The sequence below is a fragment of the Erpetoichthys calabaricus genome, chromosome 16, assembly GCF_900747795.2.
Source record: "Erpetoichthys calabaricus chromosome 16, fErpCal1.3, whole genome shotgun sequence".
NCBI classification, from domain to species: Eukaryota; Metazoa; Chordata; class Cladistia; order Polypteriformes; family Polypteridae; genus Erpetoichthys; species Erpetoichthys calabaricus.
The window spans coordinates 34,289,068-34,309,643 of record NC_041409.2 but is presented as its reverse complement, the minus strand read 5'-3'; the positions used below and the strand labels follow the sequence as shown (position 1 = coordinate 34,309,643).

General features: G+C 41.1%; 1 protein-coding gene across 1 annotated transcript in view; it reads right to left on the bottom strand.

The window, feature by feature from the left end:
- Positions 1–20,576, bottom strand: part of ryr3 (ryanodine receptor 3) — a 535,616-nt gene that overhangs the window by 82,674 nt on the left and 432,366 nt on the right. Inside the window, exons 72-75 of the mRNA XM_051920096.1 lie at positions 20,404–20,463; positions 19,820–19,954; positions 19,542–19,654; positions 11,053–11,149 (exon numbers count right to left, since the gene is read on the bottom strand). Of these exons, the coding sequence (XP_051776056.1) occupies positions 11,053–11,149; positions 19,542–19,654; positions 19,820–19,954; positions 20,404–20,463 (405 nt within the window). The remainder of the gene's footprint in view (positions 1–11,052; positions 11,150–19,541; positions 19,655–19,819; positions 19,955–20,403; positions 20,464–20,576) is intronic.

Sequence of the window (20,576 nt, the reverse complement as noted above, 5' to 3'; positions counted from 1 at the left end):
CATCTCAGCCGCTTCACACTCGGCTGCGAACCGATCCAGAGAGAGCTGAAGATCATGGCCTGATGAAGCAAACAGGACAACATCATCTGCAAAAAGCAGTGACCCAATCCTGAGCCCACCAAACCGGACCCCCTCAACGCCCTGGCTGCGCCTAGAAATTCTGTCCATAAAAGTTATGAACAGAATCGGTGACAAAGGGCAGCCCTGGCGGAGTCCAACTCTCACTGGAAATGGGTTCGACTTACTGCCGGCAATGCGGACCAGGCTCTGGCACCGATCGTACAGGGACTGAACAGCCCTTATCAGGGGGGCCGGTACCCCATACTCTCGGAGTACCCCTCACAGGATTCCCCGAGGGACACGGTCGAATGCCTTTTCCAAGTCCACAAAACACATGTAGACTGGTTGGGCAAACTCCCATGCACCCTCCAGGACCCTGCTAAGGGTATAGAGCTGGTCCACTGTTCCGCGACCAGGACGAAAACCACACTGTTCCTCCTGAATCCGAGGCTCGACTATCCGACGGACCCTCCTCTCCAGGACCCCCGAATAGACTTTTCCAGGGAGGCTGAGGAGTGTGATCCCTCTGTAGTTGGAACACACCCTCCGATCCCCCTTCTTAAAGAGGGGGACTACCACCCCGGTCTGCCAATCCAGAGGCACTGTCCCTGATGTCCATGCGATGTTGCAGAGGCGTGTCAACCAAGACAGTCCTACAACATCCAGAGCCTTGAGGAACTCCGGGCGTATCTCATCCACCCCCGGGGCCCTGCCACCAAGGAGTTTTTTGACCACCTCGGTGACCTCAGTCCCAGAGATGGGGGAGCCCACCTCTGAGTCCCCAGGCTCTGCTTCCTCATTGGAAGGCATGTTAATGGGATTGAGGAGGTCTTCGAAGTACTCCCCCCACCGACCCACAACGTCCCGAGTCGAGGTCAGCAGCGCACCATCCCCACCATATACAGTGTTGACACTGCACTGCTTCCCCTTCCTGAGACGCCGGATGGTGGACCAGAATCTCTTCGAAGCCGTCCGAAAGTCGTTCTCCATGGCCTCCCCAAACTCCTCCCACGCCCGAGTTTTTGCCTCAGCAACCACCAAAGCCGCATTCCGCTTGGCCTACCGGTACCTATCAGCTGCCTCCAGGGTCCCACAGGACAAAAGGGTCCTATAGGACTCCTTCTTCAGCTTGACGGCATCCTTCACCGCCGGTGTCCACCAACGGGTTTGGGGATTGCCGCCACGACAGGCACCGACCACCTTACGGCCACAGCTCCGGTCAGCTGCCTCAACAATAGAGGCACGGAACATGGCCCATTCGGACTCAATGTCCCCCACCTCCCTCGGGATGTGGTCGAAGTTCTGCCGGAGGTGGGAGTTGAAGCTACTTCTGACAGGGGGCTCTGCCAGACGTTCCCAGCAGACCCTCACAACACGTTTGGGCCTACCAGGCCTGACCGGCATCCTCCCCCACCATCGAAGCCAACTCACCACCAGGTGGTGATCAGTTGACAGCTCCGCCCCTCTCTTCACCCGAGTGTCCAAGACATGTGGCCGCAAGTCCGACGACACGACCACAAAGTCGATCATCGAACTGAGGCCTAGGGTGTCCTGGTGCCAAGTGCACATATGAACACCCCTGTGCTTGAACATGGTGTTCGTTATGGACAATCCGTGACGAGCACAGAAGTCCAATAACAAAACACCGCTCGGGTTCAGATCGGGGGGGCCATTCCTCCCAATCACGCCCTTCCAGGTCTCACTGTCATTGCCCACGTGAGCATTGAAGTCTCCCAGCAGAATGAGGGAGTCCCCAGAAGGTATGCCCTCTAGCACCCCATCCAGGGACTCCAAAAAGGGTGGGTACTCTGAACTGCTGTTCGGTGCATACGCACAAACAACAGTTAGGACCCGTCCCCCCACCCGAAGGCGAAGGGAGGCTACCCTCTCGTCCACCGGGGTAAACCCCAATGTACAGGCTCCAAGTCGGGGGGCAATAAGTATACCCACACCCGCTCGGCGCCTCTCACCGGGGGCAACTCCAGAGTGGTAGAGAGTCCAGCCCCTCTCAAGGAGATTGGTTCCAGAGTCCAAGCTGTGCGTCGAGGTGAGTCCGACTATATCTAGCCGGAACCTCTCAACTTCGCGCACTAGCTCAGGCTCCTTCCCCTTCAGAGAGGTGACATTCCACGTCCCAAGAGCCTGCTTCTGTAGCCGAGGATTGGACCGCCAAGGTCCCCGCCTTCGGCCACCACCCAACTCACACTGCACCCGACCTCCTTGGCCCCTCCCATAGGTGGTGAGCCCATGGGAAGGGGGACCCACGTTGCCTCTTCGGGCTGTGCCCGGCCGAACCCCATGGGTGCAGGCCCGGCCACCAGGCGCTCGCCATCGAGCCCCACCTCCAGGCCTGGCTCCAGAGTGGGGCCCCGGTGACCCGCGTCCGGGCAAGGGAAAACGCCGTCCAAAATTGTTTTCCATCATAGGAGGTTTTGTTTAACCGCTCTTTGTCTCATCCCTCACCTAGGACCAGTTTGCCCTGGGTGGCCCTACCAGGGGCATAAAGCCCCGGACAACAGAGCTCCTAGGATCATTGGGACACGCAAACCCCTCCACCACGATAAGGTGGCGGTTAAAGGAGGGGCCCATCCTTACTAGCCATTATAAATGATTCTATTAGTTCGGGGGTTGTGCCCTCATTTTTTAAACATGCTGCAGTCCGTCCCCGTCTAAAAAAGGCAGAAATAGATCCTGGAGTTTTAGCCAATTTTCGTCCAATTTCCCAACTGCCATTTCTGGCTAAAATTCTAGAAAGAATTATTTATAATCAATTGGTCGATCACCTTAACTCCAATATTTATATTTATTTGAGATCTACCAATCTGGCTTTAGGCGTTATCATAGTGTTGAAACGGCACTCCTGAAAGTGTTCAACGACATCTCTCTTATTACTGATGCGGCAGTCCTTCTCTTCCTTGACCTGTCCGCTGCCTTTGACACTATTGACCATGAAATATTGCTGATGCGGCTTGAACATCTTGTTGGGCTTAAAGGGGCTGCTCTTAACTGGTTCAGGTCATATTTATCTGGTAGACACTTTTCAGTGACTTTTAATTCCTTTTCTTCATCTACTGCTCCTCTTAAATATGGTGTTCCTCAGGAATCCATTTTGGGTCCTATTTTATTCTCTACATACCTTCACCCTATTGGAGTGATTTTTAGGAAATTTAACATTTCTTTTCACTGCAATGCTGATGATACTCAGGTTTATATTCCTGTCTGCAACTCTGCAACAAATCAACTCCACAACTGTCTGTCTGAACTAAGATCCTGGATGGCTAATAATTTTCTTGATCTAAATGAAAATAAAACAGAGGTGCTTATAGTGGGTCCATCAGCTAAAGCCCAAATTGGTCTTGGACTTCTCGGCTCTTCCTCTGTCTTTTCCAAACCTCAAGACCGCAATCTTGATGTTACCTTTGATAGTAACCTCTCTTTTGAGAAACAAGTAAATCTGTAGTCAAGAGTTGCTTTTTCCAACTTCGTCTATTAGGTAAGATCAAGCCTTTTTTTATCTTCTAGGGATCTTGAGAAAGCTACTCATGTTTTTATTTTTTTCTCGCCTCGATTACTGCAACTCGCTGTATTCTGGGATTAACCAATCTCTGATACACAGGTTATAGTTGGTCCAAAATGCTGCCGCTCGCTTTCTGGTTGGGGCAAGAAAGTATGACTCTGTTTCTCCTATTTTAGCTTCTTTACACTGGCTGCCTGTCAGTTTTCGAATTGATTTTAAAATCTTGCTGCTAGATTTTAAATCTTTACATGGGCTTGCTCCTGCCTATTTATCTCAACTGTGTGTTTTACACCAGCCATCCAGAGTGCTTAGATCCTCTGATCAGTTGTCTCTTGTTGTCCCTCGTACCAAGTGTAAAACCAAGGGGGACAGGGCCTTTGCAGCTGCTGTGCCACATCTGTGGAACTCTTTATCTCATCATATAAAGGAGTCGTCTACAATTAAACTGTTCAAAACAAGATTAAAAACTCATTTCTATTCACTTGCATTCCATGACCTTCAATAATACTGATTAGTTTCCTCATCGTGATTATATAACATTACTTCTATTTATTATGTATTTCATTTTATGTTCATATATTTTATTTCTATTTATGTTTTATGTTAATTGTTCTGTTTTTCTTTTATTCTATTATTGCTATATAAATAAATTGACATTGACTTATTTTAGGGCGGCACGGTAGCGCTGCTGCTTTGCAGATCTCCCCATGTCTGCATGGGTTTCCTCCGGGCACTCCAGTTTCCTCCCACAGTCCAAAGACATGCAGGTTAGGTGGACTGGTGATTCTAAATTGGCCCTAGTGTGTGCTTGGTGTGTGGGTGTGTTTGTGTGTGTCCTGCGGTGGGTTGGCACCCTGCCCGGGATTGGTTCCTGCCTTGTGCCCTGTGTTGGCTGGGATTGGCTCCAGCAGACCCCCGTGACCCTGTGTTCTGATTCAGCGGGTTGGACAATGGATGGATTGACTTATTTTATGTCCCCCCAGACTAATGTTTACTTGATTATGTTGACCTCTTTTATAAGTAACTTTGGATGAAAGTGTTTGCTAAGCAAATACATGTAAATAAATCTAAATGCAGGCCTCTGAGACCATCTAAACAAAAGTGACTCTGTGACTCACAAGGTAGGAGGTCAGGGCCTGTTGCATACCTTGCTGTTCTTTTATTCATCCTCTGTTCACTCCATCTACTTTTCTCGCATTTCTGGACAGTCTTCTTCATGCTCTTACAAAACCTACCTCTTACAAAACCAAACTAGTTGGCTCTAAGCTCAACTAGTGAATGGTCAAGTAGGCTCTTTCAAATTTTTGGAGGATGTCCAGAGACAGGACAAGGTTAGAACTCCCCTTAGCAGACACAGATGTTCCTGCAATCTGTCTGTTAATGATTCAAGCAATCCCTCAACATCTGTCTATAAAAATGCAAGTCTGGGAGATAAGTATGAGATAACAGTATGGGGGACTTCAGGTATGCTTTCGCTTGTTCCAGACATGCAATAGCGCCCCAGACGCAGCTATCTCCAAGGTTATACACACAGTATTGGAGCAAGTTGCATCCTATTGATGGATAGTTCCACTGACAGAGTATGTCCCACCTGGGTATCTTATGGTCTGATGTCTGTCCTTCACAATGGTGGTGTTACTGTAATTATAATCACTGTCTATCCATCTTTTACAACATATTACCTGAAATCACCAGCATTTATATTTTATGGTTTTGAAAATATAAAGAGCAAATGTAGATATTATTTAGGAAAATAAACTTTAAAAAGGCATAAAAAACTGCAGGCTGTCAATATGTGTGACTTAACAATCTATGTTTGCAGACAATATAAACAGGATGCCAAGGACAAGACACAACATTTATATTTGGCTGTGCTGGATATTCTAATGGTCAACACTCCCAATGCTTCTGAAACCCACCAATTTGTACAACTGTTATTGCTAATTTTGCTGGGCCAGTCAAACAAAAAATTGTTTCTTGTTAGTTTTATGTAATGATCACATCACTAAATTTTAGTTCTGTGGTCCACCAACAGGTGTTTCAAAAGAGTGGGACAGACAAACAGAGGGACTGCTCAAACATTTTTAATAGCTTAAAAAACACTGAACATGTTTAATTTAACTACAATGTAAGCAGTATGGGGGTTGAGAAGAAAGCACCAAAGAGAAGTACCTGTACAGTTCACCCAGGAGTGAAGTCGGTAGAGCAGAAGGCCTTTCTAACTAGAAGGTAGTGTGTACTTGACCTGAAGTACGTGAACTATTACCTTAAGCAAGACACTCGTACAGAGTCAAGCATGATCAAACATTTTGTCTTATCAAAACAGTGTTGCATGCAGAAATAAAAAGAAGCACATGCAGAGGTTCACACAAACGTCAGCATGCTTAGAGAGTTTTTGAATGCCACACACTTGTTGCCCAGTTGTACCTCCAAGGAAATGGCCAGGTTAATGCAGGATGACATCATGAAAATCAGATCAACTTCTACCATAAATTGTTTTCTCCAGCTTTCATAAAGCACACATGCACATATCCTTATGAGTTGCTAATGGAACATTTCAAAGGGATATGAGAGGAGTGCAGCATGGGATGGATGGATATAACAGCCCATGTCAATGTTCTGACATGCTATTTTTCCCTGTTAAAAATATCTCACTGAAGATCAGATCAACAGAAAACAAATTCAGAACTACCAACACGTTTCAGTCTAATGTATCCTTGACTCTAGCTTTCATTGAGTTGCAAATACAGAATATCGCCTTGATCTACACAAGAACAATGTGCCACACAATAAATGTCATCTTTGACCTAAGGAAAGTGAAACATTTTTTTTATAAAGAATACAGAAAGGAGGAAAGAAAAATAGACTGTAGCCATCATAAACTAGAAAGACACAATAACTGAAAAATGAATGTACTAGTATTTCATTCAAATAAACACCAAATTGTAAACTATGGAAGATTACTCATGCCAAAATGAAATGCAATCCAACATGTTAACCACATTTAAAAGTAATGCATAGGTACATGGTGCATCTAATTTTGGAACTGTTTTGTCATGTCATAATTAAAAACACATCAATCAAATGAACAATTTTTGGGTCAGCTTAAAAAGCAACAGAGCATCCTATTCATTGTTTGAGATCGCATGTCACAACTGAAAGCAAAGCATTTCGTTTAGTGGTTTCTCTGAGTATACTGCATTTTGATTCAAAAGCACACATTAATCATGCCAAAACTGAATGTAATCAAATGACCAATCCGCATCGAAAGTTGAGGGAAAAGGCATCTAAACATCTGGGGTAACAGGGAATTGATAAAGCTGTCATCTCATTCAGCAGGTGGAAGCCAGCAAAGTAAATCACGATTTTACTCTCTTCCATATAGAAAGAAGGGGAAAAAATTCTGGTTATCACAGAGGGTATAAATAAAAAGAAACGAGGAAACCAAGCTCGATGATGCTAACAAATGTTTCACTATATTCAGTAATTAGTTAGAACTGCTAACAACCCACACTTTGAAACTGTAACCGCACTGCTTAAATTAACATGTATAAAAAAAAGAAGAGTACACTTTTTCAGTGGCCCCTAAAACATACTGTTTACTCCATAGTCCACATTGTCAAAACCTGCATTCATAGACAGAATACAGAAATGTTGAGAAGTAGAACGTCTCGTAACTTAACTGTTGATGCCCCTTGCCCACTTTTGATTATTCAGTTTTGGCATGATTAATGTGTGGTCCTGAATTGAAATGAAATACACTTGGAGAAGCCATTAAGTAAGATTCAATACATTTGTGTTCCTTTTAGTTATGACATGTGATTCTTGGATATGAATTAAAACATAATATTCTTTTATATTGCATTTTAAACTGATAAGAAAATGGTGTGCCACAGGGAAAAGCAATCGATCATTTGGTTGATACGTTTTTAAATATGATAAGATAAAACGGTGTCAGCATTAAAAAGCCCACTTACATACGTATTGCATTTCAATGTAGTTAAAATGTTAATAAATTAATCTACTGATTTCCTAGTATTCCCTCTAGTTAATGAAGGCAGGAGGATAGATGAATGAATATTAGAGGGTAGGTACAAATTAGTACTCGATAACCTAATTATGTTTTCGTCTTGCTGAAATTTTCCAAAACACTGACAAGCTAACAATGTTTCTCTACCAAAATCTCATGTACTCCATACAAAATCAAACAGATTACCAAATTCTTATTTTTGCAAGTTTAAGGTCTAAGGTAGGATATTCCCAATGACACCTAAAACACACACAAACTGGGGGGATTTGTGGTCATTTTTGTAAACAGAGGGCGCCACAACCCAGGTGTCAAAATAGTTTCCTAAACACCTTGCTGATCTATCAATGACTACTAGGTTTTGCCCTGTAGTTCTCCATTTTCTGGAAGATCCCTTCTGAAACTACAACCTTAAGTGGGGTAACCAACCAAACAATTTAAATAATCATTTTGGTGTTATAAACAGTACTGGCTATATTGTTAAAAAATCAAAACTATATGTTCAATTAGTTGATCACTCTCCTAACGTTATATTTCCAAATCAGGGTCACAAAGAGTTGAAGCCCATTCTGTCACTGCTGGGTGAAACACAAAAGCCAACTCTGAACAGTGCAGTGTATCAGTTCACATAGAAACCCACTCACTTATACAAATGCCAAAGTACAGGTGACAATTTACCTAACCTGCATATCTTTAGGAGATATGAAAACTGGCATACTCAAAGCAAAATCTACACAGACATAGGCAGAATGTGCAAATGTCTCTTTGAAATGTGACGCAGCAGAGCTAAACACTAGGCCAGAGCCAGTGAATCCATTAGTCGACACAGGCGGCTGCATAGGGCGCAGTCATCTGAGGGGTGCAATTTATGAAAGTTAAAGGTGTGCAGTCCAGACACTAAGGGGAACCCATCCCGCCCTCAGTCATTGAGCTCTGATAATACTGAGTAGGCACTGTTACTCACGGGATGCCTTTCACGAAAGTAAAATGGCATATGCTTCACACCAAGGGGTGCACGCTCCTTAATGACTGTGGTATAATAGCAAAGGGCACTACTGAAGGGGTGAGTACTCCAGGCGCCAAGGGGGACCCAACCAAAAGGTCATCAAAGTCTAATAATACTGACTTCCTGCTATGAACAATGAAAGGCGACTTCCATCCGCCCCATTAAGGGCTCCAAATGGGCTTCAACTGGCATTGCACTAGAATATCTTGCTTATATTTTATCACATTGTGGCACACACATTAATTAACATTAACACTCACACAGGGCATACCTTTACAGGTGTGAGAGTGAAAACTTGGGTCCCTAGAGAAAGACGCACACAGACATAGAAAGAATGTGCGGTCCTAACAAGGATGGTGGCCAGGCCCAGTTTTAGAACACCATCTCCTAGAACTTTGAGGAAGCAGTGCTGATTCACAAAAACAATGGCCAGGCATGGTAAGCAAATAAGTTACATTTACAGAACTATTACATTTGTAATGGACGCACAGTGGACCAAAGCAAAGAGGTGATCTTTGTAGAGTCATATCTAAACTAAGCATATTTTTATACATTATGGATAACTTACCTACCTGTGAAATTTCGGCACCATTTGTGAAACATTTGGAGGTCACTCCATTTTTTATTTGTGTTATTACTACGTATGCATGGGATTCTTAATTGCCTATGTGATTAGTAAACAATATTAAAAAAAAGAAAACTGAGAACATTCTATTACTATACATTCCATTACTGATGACCTGTTTGAGGACCTAGTGATGTGAAAACTGCGACATGAAATGCTTGACTTTTTACTAAGTACTCTTGAAGTCCAGCATCCAAGGGACGATTATCAGGAACTTCTATGTTAGTCTATCGTTTCTTGGTATACACAAAGGCTGTGAATCATTTCGAGCTCCAGGTCCAACATATCACACCAGGTGGAGGAAGAAAGGTATTTATGGGTTGAAAGAATTCCTTTATAAGGCTCAGTTCAGGATGACTGCATGTGAATCCAAGGTCATCACAGATTTTGCTCAATGACATTGAATTGTTATCAGTACTTACTTAAATCAGGTTATTGCTAGTATGCAACATTTTCAAGGCACCTCTGTTTTTTTTTGCCCGAATATTTTACAGCCTTTGCCCTTTTTGATTCTCAGCAGAATCAAAGGAAATGATGGTGTAAAGCCTGCAGCAGCCACAGTTACCAAACACTCCTAGACGTCTTAAGTGGACAAATGAATCTGAGCAGCTTAAGTTGGAGGATCTGGTAACAGAAAGAAAAACATCCTTCTTTGATGCCGTTACGGAAAAAGGCAAAGAAAGTTCTCAGTGGTTTCTCAAGAAACCACCAGAACTGTGTAAAGATGATTCAATCTTCAACTACTTTTGTGAACTGTCAGCATGTTTGATGCTTGTGAACAATGCAGGTAAAAAAGGAATAAGTCTCATCAAAATGTACAAACAACGAGGAACAGAAAGAGTTTACTCTTTGACTGGTCGCAAACCATTGCAAGAATTTTCCACCTTCATCAAAGACAATGCTAATGTTGTAGACCGGCAAGTGTGGAACAGTTGTTTACTGTTCATTTCAGGGGACAAAAAACTGCCAAATGAAGTGACCTCAAAATGTTTTTTATTTTCATTAAAATTTTGTGCATTTGTTATAATTCTAATAAAAAATAAAACTTAGGTTTCTTATTTTGGACCACCCTAATGTACAGTGATACTTACAGTTCTTCATTATACAACATGGCTTTGGATTACCTTCCCAACTACCCAACCCGGTTTATAGGCTCTCTGAAAAATGATTTCAATAAACATGAATCAATCTTTTTCTGTTCTTGTCTTTTTCTTTTAATTTTAAAGGTTTGTCTTTGGCAAGTAACTAACATAAGACTGGAGTTATACACTTTATGATATGCCTTAGATTACCTGCATGTATTTTTCTCCTGATGCATTTTGGGGCTGTCAGATGAGCCCATTCACCTTCCAAAACTCATCCAGCCAGAATGTGTGACCCAACACAATAGAACATGAACAATTTGCTGGTAGCTCCATCCAGCCCATTCCATATCTAAGAGCCAGGTTTTTTTGGCGTCAACTCAATGAGAAGAAGAATTAAAACCCCATGCATTCCACTTCCAATCCAATGGAACAATAACCCTCTATATAGAGACCGAAATCAACAAGGCACTTTCAAGTCTTTGTGGAGTTCACACTCAAGCAAACAGTAAAAAAACTTTTTAAAAGACATCACAAAACATATAGACAATGGGAGTAAGGCTCTGCAGAAAGATTGGAATTAAGTCCAGAATTAAGCAGAACCCCTTACACATCTGCAAGATCACCCTTACATCAAGTCGACGGGTTGGCAGTAATTGTGCTTGCAAAGCGTACAGCAGCTGGTGCTGCGGTCTGCAGCAAAGCACAGAGAGGCCAGGACTGTACTGTACTTACTGCCAGATCCTGAACTAGGCTCTCCTCAAATGAGTACTCCTCTGTCTCTATCCAAAACCTCTGATAACCACAGAGGAAGAGGTTAATAGAGCGATGCCTGGGGGGGTAAGAGCAAGATTAGGAAGGGTTAGTGGGAGGAGAGAAGGAAGACAGCATAGACACTGGGGCGGCGCTCAAGCAGTTAATGACTTAGTGTGGACTGATTGGTCAAGTCTTGGCTTCTTTTGTGCACAAACTCCTCAGTAGTTGTCCAAGAGCTTTGATCAGAAGGGTACTATACAAAGAAATACTAACTGATTTCAATCAACATAAAGTTTGCTTTCTTAATTTTTACTCTGTAGTAATATATTCTACTAGCCAACAGCCTGCTCCGATATGCTACAGCTCCATTCCTGTTCTCATTGAGGTGAGACCACCATGGTCTGTGTTTGCTAGTCACTGATTACGCAGGCAAAATTCCCTTTCTAGGTTGTCACTTATTAAGAGTATGAGGTTGGCGAAGCACATTTAATGTGAATACTAGCAAGCCCCAAGAAAGCAATGGGTTTGTGATAAAGACAAGTAACTTTAACAAATATTGATAAAGTGGAAAAATATATTCATTTTAACCAGTATGTTATGTTACCAAATGTTACCAGTATGTTACCAAATTTTGCAATGACAATCAAGACTGTAAACTGAAAGCCAGGCCTGCTTCGCGGAGAGATCTAGTCAAGAAATGATGGTCACTTACTCAGTAATGTTACTATGGTCTATTATCTTGATGGTATAGAAACAATTTTTTTTTATCATTATTCACATGATACTACACTTTAATAAGTTATAAATAAAGTGATGTTGCTTTCTGCATTTACACTGTAATATTCACCTTAATAAAAAAAAGTGTCTAATGTGTGTGTCTGTGTATCCGGCTGGTTGCCATGTTTCTGTTATATGCCATTTGATATAGAATTCATAAAAGCAGTGCTAATGTTTTGATACACCATCTGTTGGAATGAAAAATACAATGCATTTTATTACTACATGCACTACAAAATACATTCGAACAGAGGGTTGATTGCAAATATTAACACTGAATTTGTCCAACAGAGACTAACTGATGGACAGGAATCAGCTTATACATCTTAATAAAAGGACAAGTGTCTGTGTGTGTGTGTCTGTATATCTGTACTGTTACTATATCTCAGACTGTTAGACACCATTTGGTATGGGATTCATTAAGCCAGTTTTAATGTTTGTGATGTGCCATCTGTTGGAATGAAAAAATCAATGCATTTTATTATTACATGCATTGCAAAATAGATTCTAATAGATGGTGCACTTCAAACGTTAATGCTGAGTCCTAATTTCGTCTGCTTTACAGTACAATAATGATGGCTTCTTGTCATTCTCTCTATGCTTTTCTTTTATACATATGTGGTGTATATATGTATAAAGAGACAGAGGACCCAGTGTGAATGGGGGTTACAACAGCTGGTTCACAATACAAAACATAAGTCAGTTCATATGATGCCCTAGTAGAAAGTGCACTGGGCTAGCATTAGCAGAAGCCGCTAGCCCCTGCAAAGGGCCATGAAGAGCTTAGTGGGGACACTCATACATGTTGCCACAGTGGCTGCAGGTTTTCACTTCAAACAATTTCCTAATTAGAACCCATTTATTTCCCACCAAAGGAAATATGTTTTTTTTTACTTCATTTTAGTTAATTCACTTGTTATGATTCAGAACCTTTAATTGCCTATTTTAATTTTAAACACCTGCATTTAAGTTTTAATTAGATCCTGTGTCCTTAACAAGCCACCAGTTAGTAATGAAATGCAAATAACAAAGATAAAAGTGCCTGAACATGATGGCAATTAAAATCAAACAAATCCTAAAACAGATTCCAAAAGCAAGGTCAAAATACAAAGTAAAGTCGTAAAATCAGAGATCCAAATAATTCATAAAAATCACAATAAACACAAGTAATCTCACCACTCCTAAGCATATTCGAAATGAACTTCCAGGAACAGTGGGAGGCTCTCTGGATGTATAAGGTGGAGGGCAGTTCCTGGCTGTTACAGACATGTGGCCCTGCCTCTTGAGGGTCCATTCACAAAACAAACAGAGCATAACAAAGGAAGCTCACACACAAAATCGAAAGCAAAGAATGATCCTCATAATCAAAGAAAAAGTACAGTTAACATAATCAAAATAAATTAAAGAATCACAAATGAACAAAAGAGGCACAAAACATGAATTTCAACCCCAGCTGCCATGTTTTAGCTAGGGTTCTGGGTTTCAAAATCATGTTTTGTGTCTCTTTTGTTCATCTTTGATTTATGTCATGTAAATAATTCTTTACTTTTGGTTTTGTCTATTTGTATCAGCTGCCTTTGCTATTTTCTGTTTGTTTTGTGAGTGGTCCCCCTAGAGGTGGGGCCACCTGCTAATCACCACCAGGAACTGTCCTCCACTCTGTAAATCTGAAGGTTTTCTCCAGTTCCTGGTGGTTCATTTTGAATGTGCCTAGGAGTTGGAGAGTTTATTTGTGTTTCCTTGGTTTATTGTATTTCTGAATTTTTAAACATATTACTTGGCTTTTGACTATGTTTCTGGATTACTGCTTTGGGACCTTGTTTATACTGGATTGATTTAGTGTTTTTGGGCAATTCATTTACTTCTTGTGCTGCATGGAGATTCACTGTTATTGAAGAACAGTTTGCGAAAATAAACTTTTTATTTCATAAAAATTCAGTACTTGCCCTTATCACTAGCCAGGGTTTTATTGAGATATCCCCCTCTAATGGGCATTTCTGGAAGTGCTGTTGGAACATGTTGGGATATATGTGCTTTGGGACTCCAAGTTCACAACAGCAGCCAGGGGAAGAACCCTGCTTTAGACCTGACAATGAGAAAGAAAAGGACAGGACTGAGAAATACAAGTCCATTCTGGTCCACAAAATATTTGTGAACATATGGATAATGTTCTCAGAAAAGAAATTCTACAATGTAATTAAAAATTGTCTTGGATGAATACATAGCACTAACAGCCATACAGTAAAATACCAAGCCTCATTATCAGCAAGTATTGCATTCTAATTAGGAAACTGGAAACCTGCAGTTACTGTGGCCCTCTAGGACTGTGAGTGAAGATCCATGGCTTATAGGAAATGATGTCATCAAAGTCAAGAAAGTTATGCTTCCCAGACAGAGCAAGAACATATACTGCTGTGGTTAAAGAGGGTGAGCAGTCTAAAACCTAACACTGTTGGCCTTCTGTTAAGTAGGGGTTTTAGCCCATTTTGTACTTTAGATGTTACAGGTGCCCCAAAAGTGTTAAAAAGTAGAGCAGAAGTGTTAAGGAAGATCAGTAGGGGGCAGACACATGTCTGTACTCCCTCACTCCAGTAAAGGTCAACAGGGACCACTCATATCAGATACATTGCTCCCCACTGCACTTCACTATGAAGAGGTGACCTAGGGTAGTACAGCCCCTAAAATGGGTGTTGAGGTTCAAAACAGCAGGGACAACTTGGACTACTAGAGCAAGTACTAGGTGAATGTCTCAGGAGGTCTGTAGCCAGTCCTGACCCTTAAGTAATTAGGCAAATCAACCCAGAAGCAGATTTTGGCAAGAAGATACAAGTCTTCCAGACAGAACCCAAGTGCAGAGAGAGTTGGGAAGAAGATTTTGGCAAGCATTTGAGTGACAGGAGGAAGACAGTCCAAGGTGAAGAGTGGAAAGGAAGGAGTGAGCAGGAGGGGAAGGAGCTGTAAGATACTAGCAGGCAGGCAAGAAGTGGGGCTGTGAGTTTTAAGGTGTTTTTGTATTATTTGTGTGTACCCAATAACAAAGGTCCTCTTTCAGAGTTATTTTGGTCAAGGCTCATGACTTTCTGCTATTATACTCCATATATATATATATATACACATAAGTGTTTCAAAAAAAGCTAATGGGGCTCCTTCATATATATGGCAATACACCTTTATGCTGCCTCATTGGGTCTGCTCTCTTAAGGTTGTTGAATACTCCTGCAGTGAGCCTATGCCATAGCTATTGCATAGCTGGACGCATACCTTTTCAAAATGTGACTACACGTAGCGTCAACACAGACCCCTACAACTCTGATTGGCCCATACGGTAAATACTTATTTCCTGAAATGTGTTTTCGTTGCCTTCTGCTATTCTGAAGTAAAAATGGAGCAGATTGAGGAAAGACTTGTCAAAAAAGTTACAAAATACAGTTGTGTAATACCTCATCACAATAATACAAAGATAATGAGATTTCTTGCATATAGAATGTAAACAGGAAATGGATTCACTTTACTTGTGTGCTACAAACACAACCTACTTGGTACTACTAATGGCATATGCACATAGCTATGGCGTAGGCTCAACGCACAAGTATAAATTAGCTTTTATCTATAGCAAAGTCAGAAGATTTTTTTTCTTCTTATTTGTAATTTCTCTGTGTGTTGCTGCTGTTTGTTATACGATTTATTGAGCTTGTGTACATAAAGTGCCATCTATCTATTGTGTAAAGTACTGCACTGTACTATTGTAATGGGGATTAAAAAATATTCAAAAATTAAAATATGCAAAGGAGAAATGTGCTGCAGTTAAAACTGCAAAAAGCAATTGTCTTCAGAAATGTTGCTTGCTAATATTTTTTTTGCTGTTGTGCATTTGTAATATCTAGCATTATTATGTTTGTATGTTACATTATGTTCATAATGTTGTTTAGGGAGGTTTGTATCAGATAGTTTAAAGAAAGTAAGCACAAATAAGTAAAAAAAATTAAAAGAGCTATTGTTTTAGGGTACAAGAACAGGTGTGATTGATGTTTACCTAACCCGGTGTGTGTTTTAGAAGACTCTGTTAAGTGCTGGCTCAGGATGTGAAACTGACATAATTTTGAAGCAACATGATCTCTGAAGCACAGTGCTTTCTGCGATGTCAGAAGAGATGATTTAGTTTTATGAGCTCAGAATATTGGAGAAGGAAAACTTTACATTTTATGAGTCCCTGGAAGGGGGGCAGGATGAGTTTGCAACACTGAGTACAGCTTCCCCCTTCAGGAAGAAAACTTGGGGTCTAAAAGACAGGTTTTATAAGCCTCAACAATAAGAGGATAATATAAAGTCAACTGATGTGCTGGCTAGTGAGAGAGAAACACACAGAGAGAAGACTGACAAAGAAAAAAAATGACAATAAACCAGATGAGATGTTGACCTAGCTACAAAGTGAAGTGACCAAAAAGACTTGAACTGAATTAAAAATCTGACCAGACACCTTGTGAAACTACTAATATTATGGGTCATCTGGAATAAACATACAAATATTGATTGTGTTGCTGATCTTCATCTGCTTTCACAACTGTGGGATGATCTGCATTGGAATGGTATGGAAAGCCACATTTGTATTTTACTTTTGGTTTATGACACTAACTATAATATCTGAACATTAAAACTTACTAAACCAACTTTCCTAATTGTACGTTTGGTTCTATTTGTGCCTTGACAGTCAGTAAAATAAGTTCTTCTCTCAGCTGAGTCAAAGAAGGGTGTAAGAAATAAGCCAGAGTATGGCTATACATTGGTGAAAGTCTGAAGCTAGTGGACTTGAGTCATGTATTGCAGCTGTGGACTGCATATAACTAAAGCTTGTGTTTGATTAGAGAAATAGGAGTAGCAACAGAAATGCAACATATAACTGTAGTGTACAGAAAAAAATCTATGCATTTGATAAAAGGGAATTTCATGATTTCAGGTAGGGTGTCCCAAAAAGCCCTCCCATGACAAAACAACCTTATACAAAATGTGTACTCCTAACACACAATGCTGCTTGTTGAGACCAACACAGAATACTAGGGCATTTACTGTTGGTGTGATCATTTTTGTTTTACTCTTAATCTGTTACGTTATGAATTTCTGTTGCTACCTGATCTTAAGCACATTGTAATGTGCCATGTTTATGTTGTATTTTCCCAATTTTGAGAATATTTTGAATTTCTAAGTCATTTATTGATTTTCCTGTTAGGTATGTTGCAATAAATCAACAGGGAGAAATATGTATTCCCTAGACGTAACCTTGGAGTGAACCTGGTGTATTCCACATGGTAGTTTTCTGTTAGCCACAGTTTGTATCTAAAGACTGGAGATTTGTCATTCAATTTCTTCCGTGTTCACATTCTAAAAATATCTGCTAAAGTAATACAATTTAGATTTTAAAATACTTGACTATATGATCTTGGAACACTTTTTAACATGGTCTGTTGTTGAACTGGGAAAACTCAAAAGTGCAGCAATGCTTGACCAATCAGAATCCGCTGAGGTTGGTGTGGGAATTCCAGAGGGGGGCAGGGCGGTGAAGGGTGGGAGTGGGGGGGTGGAAGGGCTGCTTATACACAGGCAGGTTAGCCGCAGCTTACTTTACCGTCAAGGTGAAGACCAGACTGTCATAGTCTGTTTTCTCAAGCACCTTTTCCAGCCAAATATGTTGGTAGGAGCTCAGGAAGTAATTGTTATTTTTGTGTCTGATGAATAGGGTCATGGGTCATTTAAAAAAGAATAGAAAACAAAGAAGAGAGAAATGTCACCACTCGTAAGATAGGAAAAAATAACTGGTGTGCATTACTGACAACCAGGCTGCAGCTCTGTCCTGCTCCCCCTGCCCAAATTACAGGGGAACCTGCCCCCTACCATACTGCTGCTTTGTTGAGTAAAACATTTATAAATGCTTGGTATAAAAACATGCTTTCTGAAATGACGTTCTTCCTCTGTCTCTATGTACTTGAAGTGAAGAGGTGGATTTGCTAGTTTATGAACACATGGGCAATGGAACAGGAATCATCTCTTTCATAGACTCTGCCAAATACAGATATACTGTATATAGGAATCAGGTAACAAAGGTCATAAGGAAAAAAGAGTGGACCAGGGTAAGAGAGAAGAATGTGCTTGGGAATGCTGGGTGCTCTGCTTGTTCTCAAACATGACTACCCAAAGAGGGCTCAGGGGCAGAGAAAGGAAGCTTGCCACTGGAAGCCTGCAGGAGCTGTACGAGTCTAAAACCCATTTCCACCTCTTCCCGTTCATGACTGAAATAAATAGCACATACAGATTCATGCCTCACTTTAAAGACTGCAATAGTTCTTCAATGGCAGAAGAGTGTGTCCAGCCTTGCATCAAAGCCTTTTGTGTTTCTTAAAAAGCAGTACAGCCTCAACTAGAATGTTTTTCAAAAAGTATCAGAATGTGCCAAGTTTTTAACATATTTCTCAAACATCAACATAAAAAGCTGGAAAATATCACAAAGCAAAATCAGCAGAACAAGCTAAATTAAACACTGACATATTTTTCAAAAAGAAGAAGAGCATACCAAGCTTTGGTTGAAAGGCTGCCATTTCAAAAAATAATGCTAAGATGCAGTTCATTCTTCTCAAAAACAGTACGCCAACCCATAGTTCACTGACTGACATATTTCTTGAAAATTAAAGAATGCCAGTCACCAAAAAATATTTCCCATAAAGCAGAAGAGCTCGGCAAGCCTCAATTCCAGGGTTGAAACAGTTCACAAAAATTATCAGAGTTTGCAAAGCCCCAATTAACCACTCTCTTAAAAAAGTATGCTAGCTTTAATTCACTGGCTGGCACATTTCTAAAAAAAATAAAAAAATCACTGAAAGGCTGCTACACTTCACAGAAATACCAGATCAGGCAAAAAAAAAATTCAATTGTCAATAATCAGCTCAACGGATGGCACATTTCTCAAAAAACAAGTGAATGCCAAGACTCTGTTCAAAGGATTGCAATCCAAAAAGCATCAAAGCGTGGCAAGCTCTAGTTCACCTTTCTCAAAAAAAACAGAACAGCGGTCTACTTACAGGCTGGCACCTTTGTAAAAAAGGAGATGAACGTGCCAAGTGTCATCTGGCAGGCTGATATGTATCTCAAAAATCAGTTGAGCACTTCAAAGCTCATCTAAAAAACCAGCACATTTTTCAAAAATCTGCAGCATGCCAAGCCTTAATTCAAAGGATGGATCGTTTAACAAAAGCAGCAGAGAATGCCAGATCTCAGTGTAAAAGCTGGCACATTTTGTGCCACATCTCCATTCAAAATGATTTTTTTAAAAGACCAGCAGGATTTATCAATTCCTTATTTAAAGTTGACAAATTTCTCAAAAATCACCACAGAGCACAAAGCCTTTGCTGAAAGACTGGGACATTTCTTAAAAGATAACATAGAATAGGTAGTCTCACTTTGAAAGTGCTACTTTATTCTGGGGTAGCAGAGTGTATTAAGTCATTAAATACTTCTACATATGGAGGCCATACTCCATCTTTATATCGCCAGGGGGTGGTCAACAAGGGCATCTGTAAGAGGATGACTTTGTGATTGTAGCTCAGACTCACATATATGTCTAGTGGTTTTGGCAAAATGAAGCAGCTTTGGCCTGTCTGTTCACAGCATGTGGGTCCTAAATGCCCAGTAGAGGACAATCATACCTTGGAAGGTTGTAGAGAGGTGCCATCCTGAAGCATGCAACCACTGCTCGCTTACGCTGCTTAGATAGAAGCTTGTGCCACACTGCTTTCTTGGACCTTAAAGGCTGCTCAACCTTATGAAGAGAAACACAGACTGAAAAATTCTCAACATAATAACTAGTAGGGAGGTAAGATGCTTAATAATTGAAGGATTGCACCATTAGCTGTTTTATCATGAGCTTACAACTCATAGAAATGTACAAAGTGGCATGACTAGATTGCATTTCACCTGCACCTACCTGCTCCAAGTGGTAGACAGCAGCCGAAATTCTCTGCACCCTGTTGACTGTGTGTTCTGGGTCTGCAGGCTCTTCACTCTTCACCACAACATCTTTATAAAGGTTCATTTGCCATCTTACTGCTGGATCTTCAGACTGTAAGCAATAAAAAAAAGGACTGAAACTGTCATTCTACATCCCTGCCACCAATGGAGAATTAAAGTGAATTGAGCGTCAACACAATTTAGCATTCTTTAACATCTGTAGCACACCAGCTTAGATAGCCTGGACTGGGCAATGGTAACCATTTTACAGAGTGTTTCGTGGCTGTATTTCAATCCACATCCCATTAATTTTTCACTTCTTCTGACCCATGAAAGTACTGGAAAACAGGTTAGGTGAGGAAGGCAAAATATAGAGAAAAGTTTGATTTCAAACTGCATAGACATAAGGATGTTAAAAGCTCTGCATGCAGAGAGGAAGTTGGGGTTTGCAATGAAAAGGTGACACACCCATACTTATCTATATTTTATAGTACACACACACACACACACACGTACACACACACACACACACACACCCCCCTTGAAGACCTGTAGGCTTACCTTTTCTCGCAAGTGCAGATTTTGTCGAATATGGTCCTTAACCTCATCATCTGTATCCTTCTGCAAAAACAGGACCAGACAATATAGTCAAGCATTGTGAAGGTCTGGATTGCCAGCAGCTACCTACACCCTGTTGAACCCTGACTGTTGATAGTCATAAACTGTGATGAGCC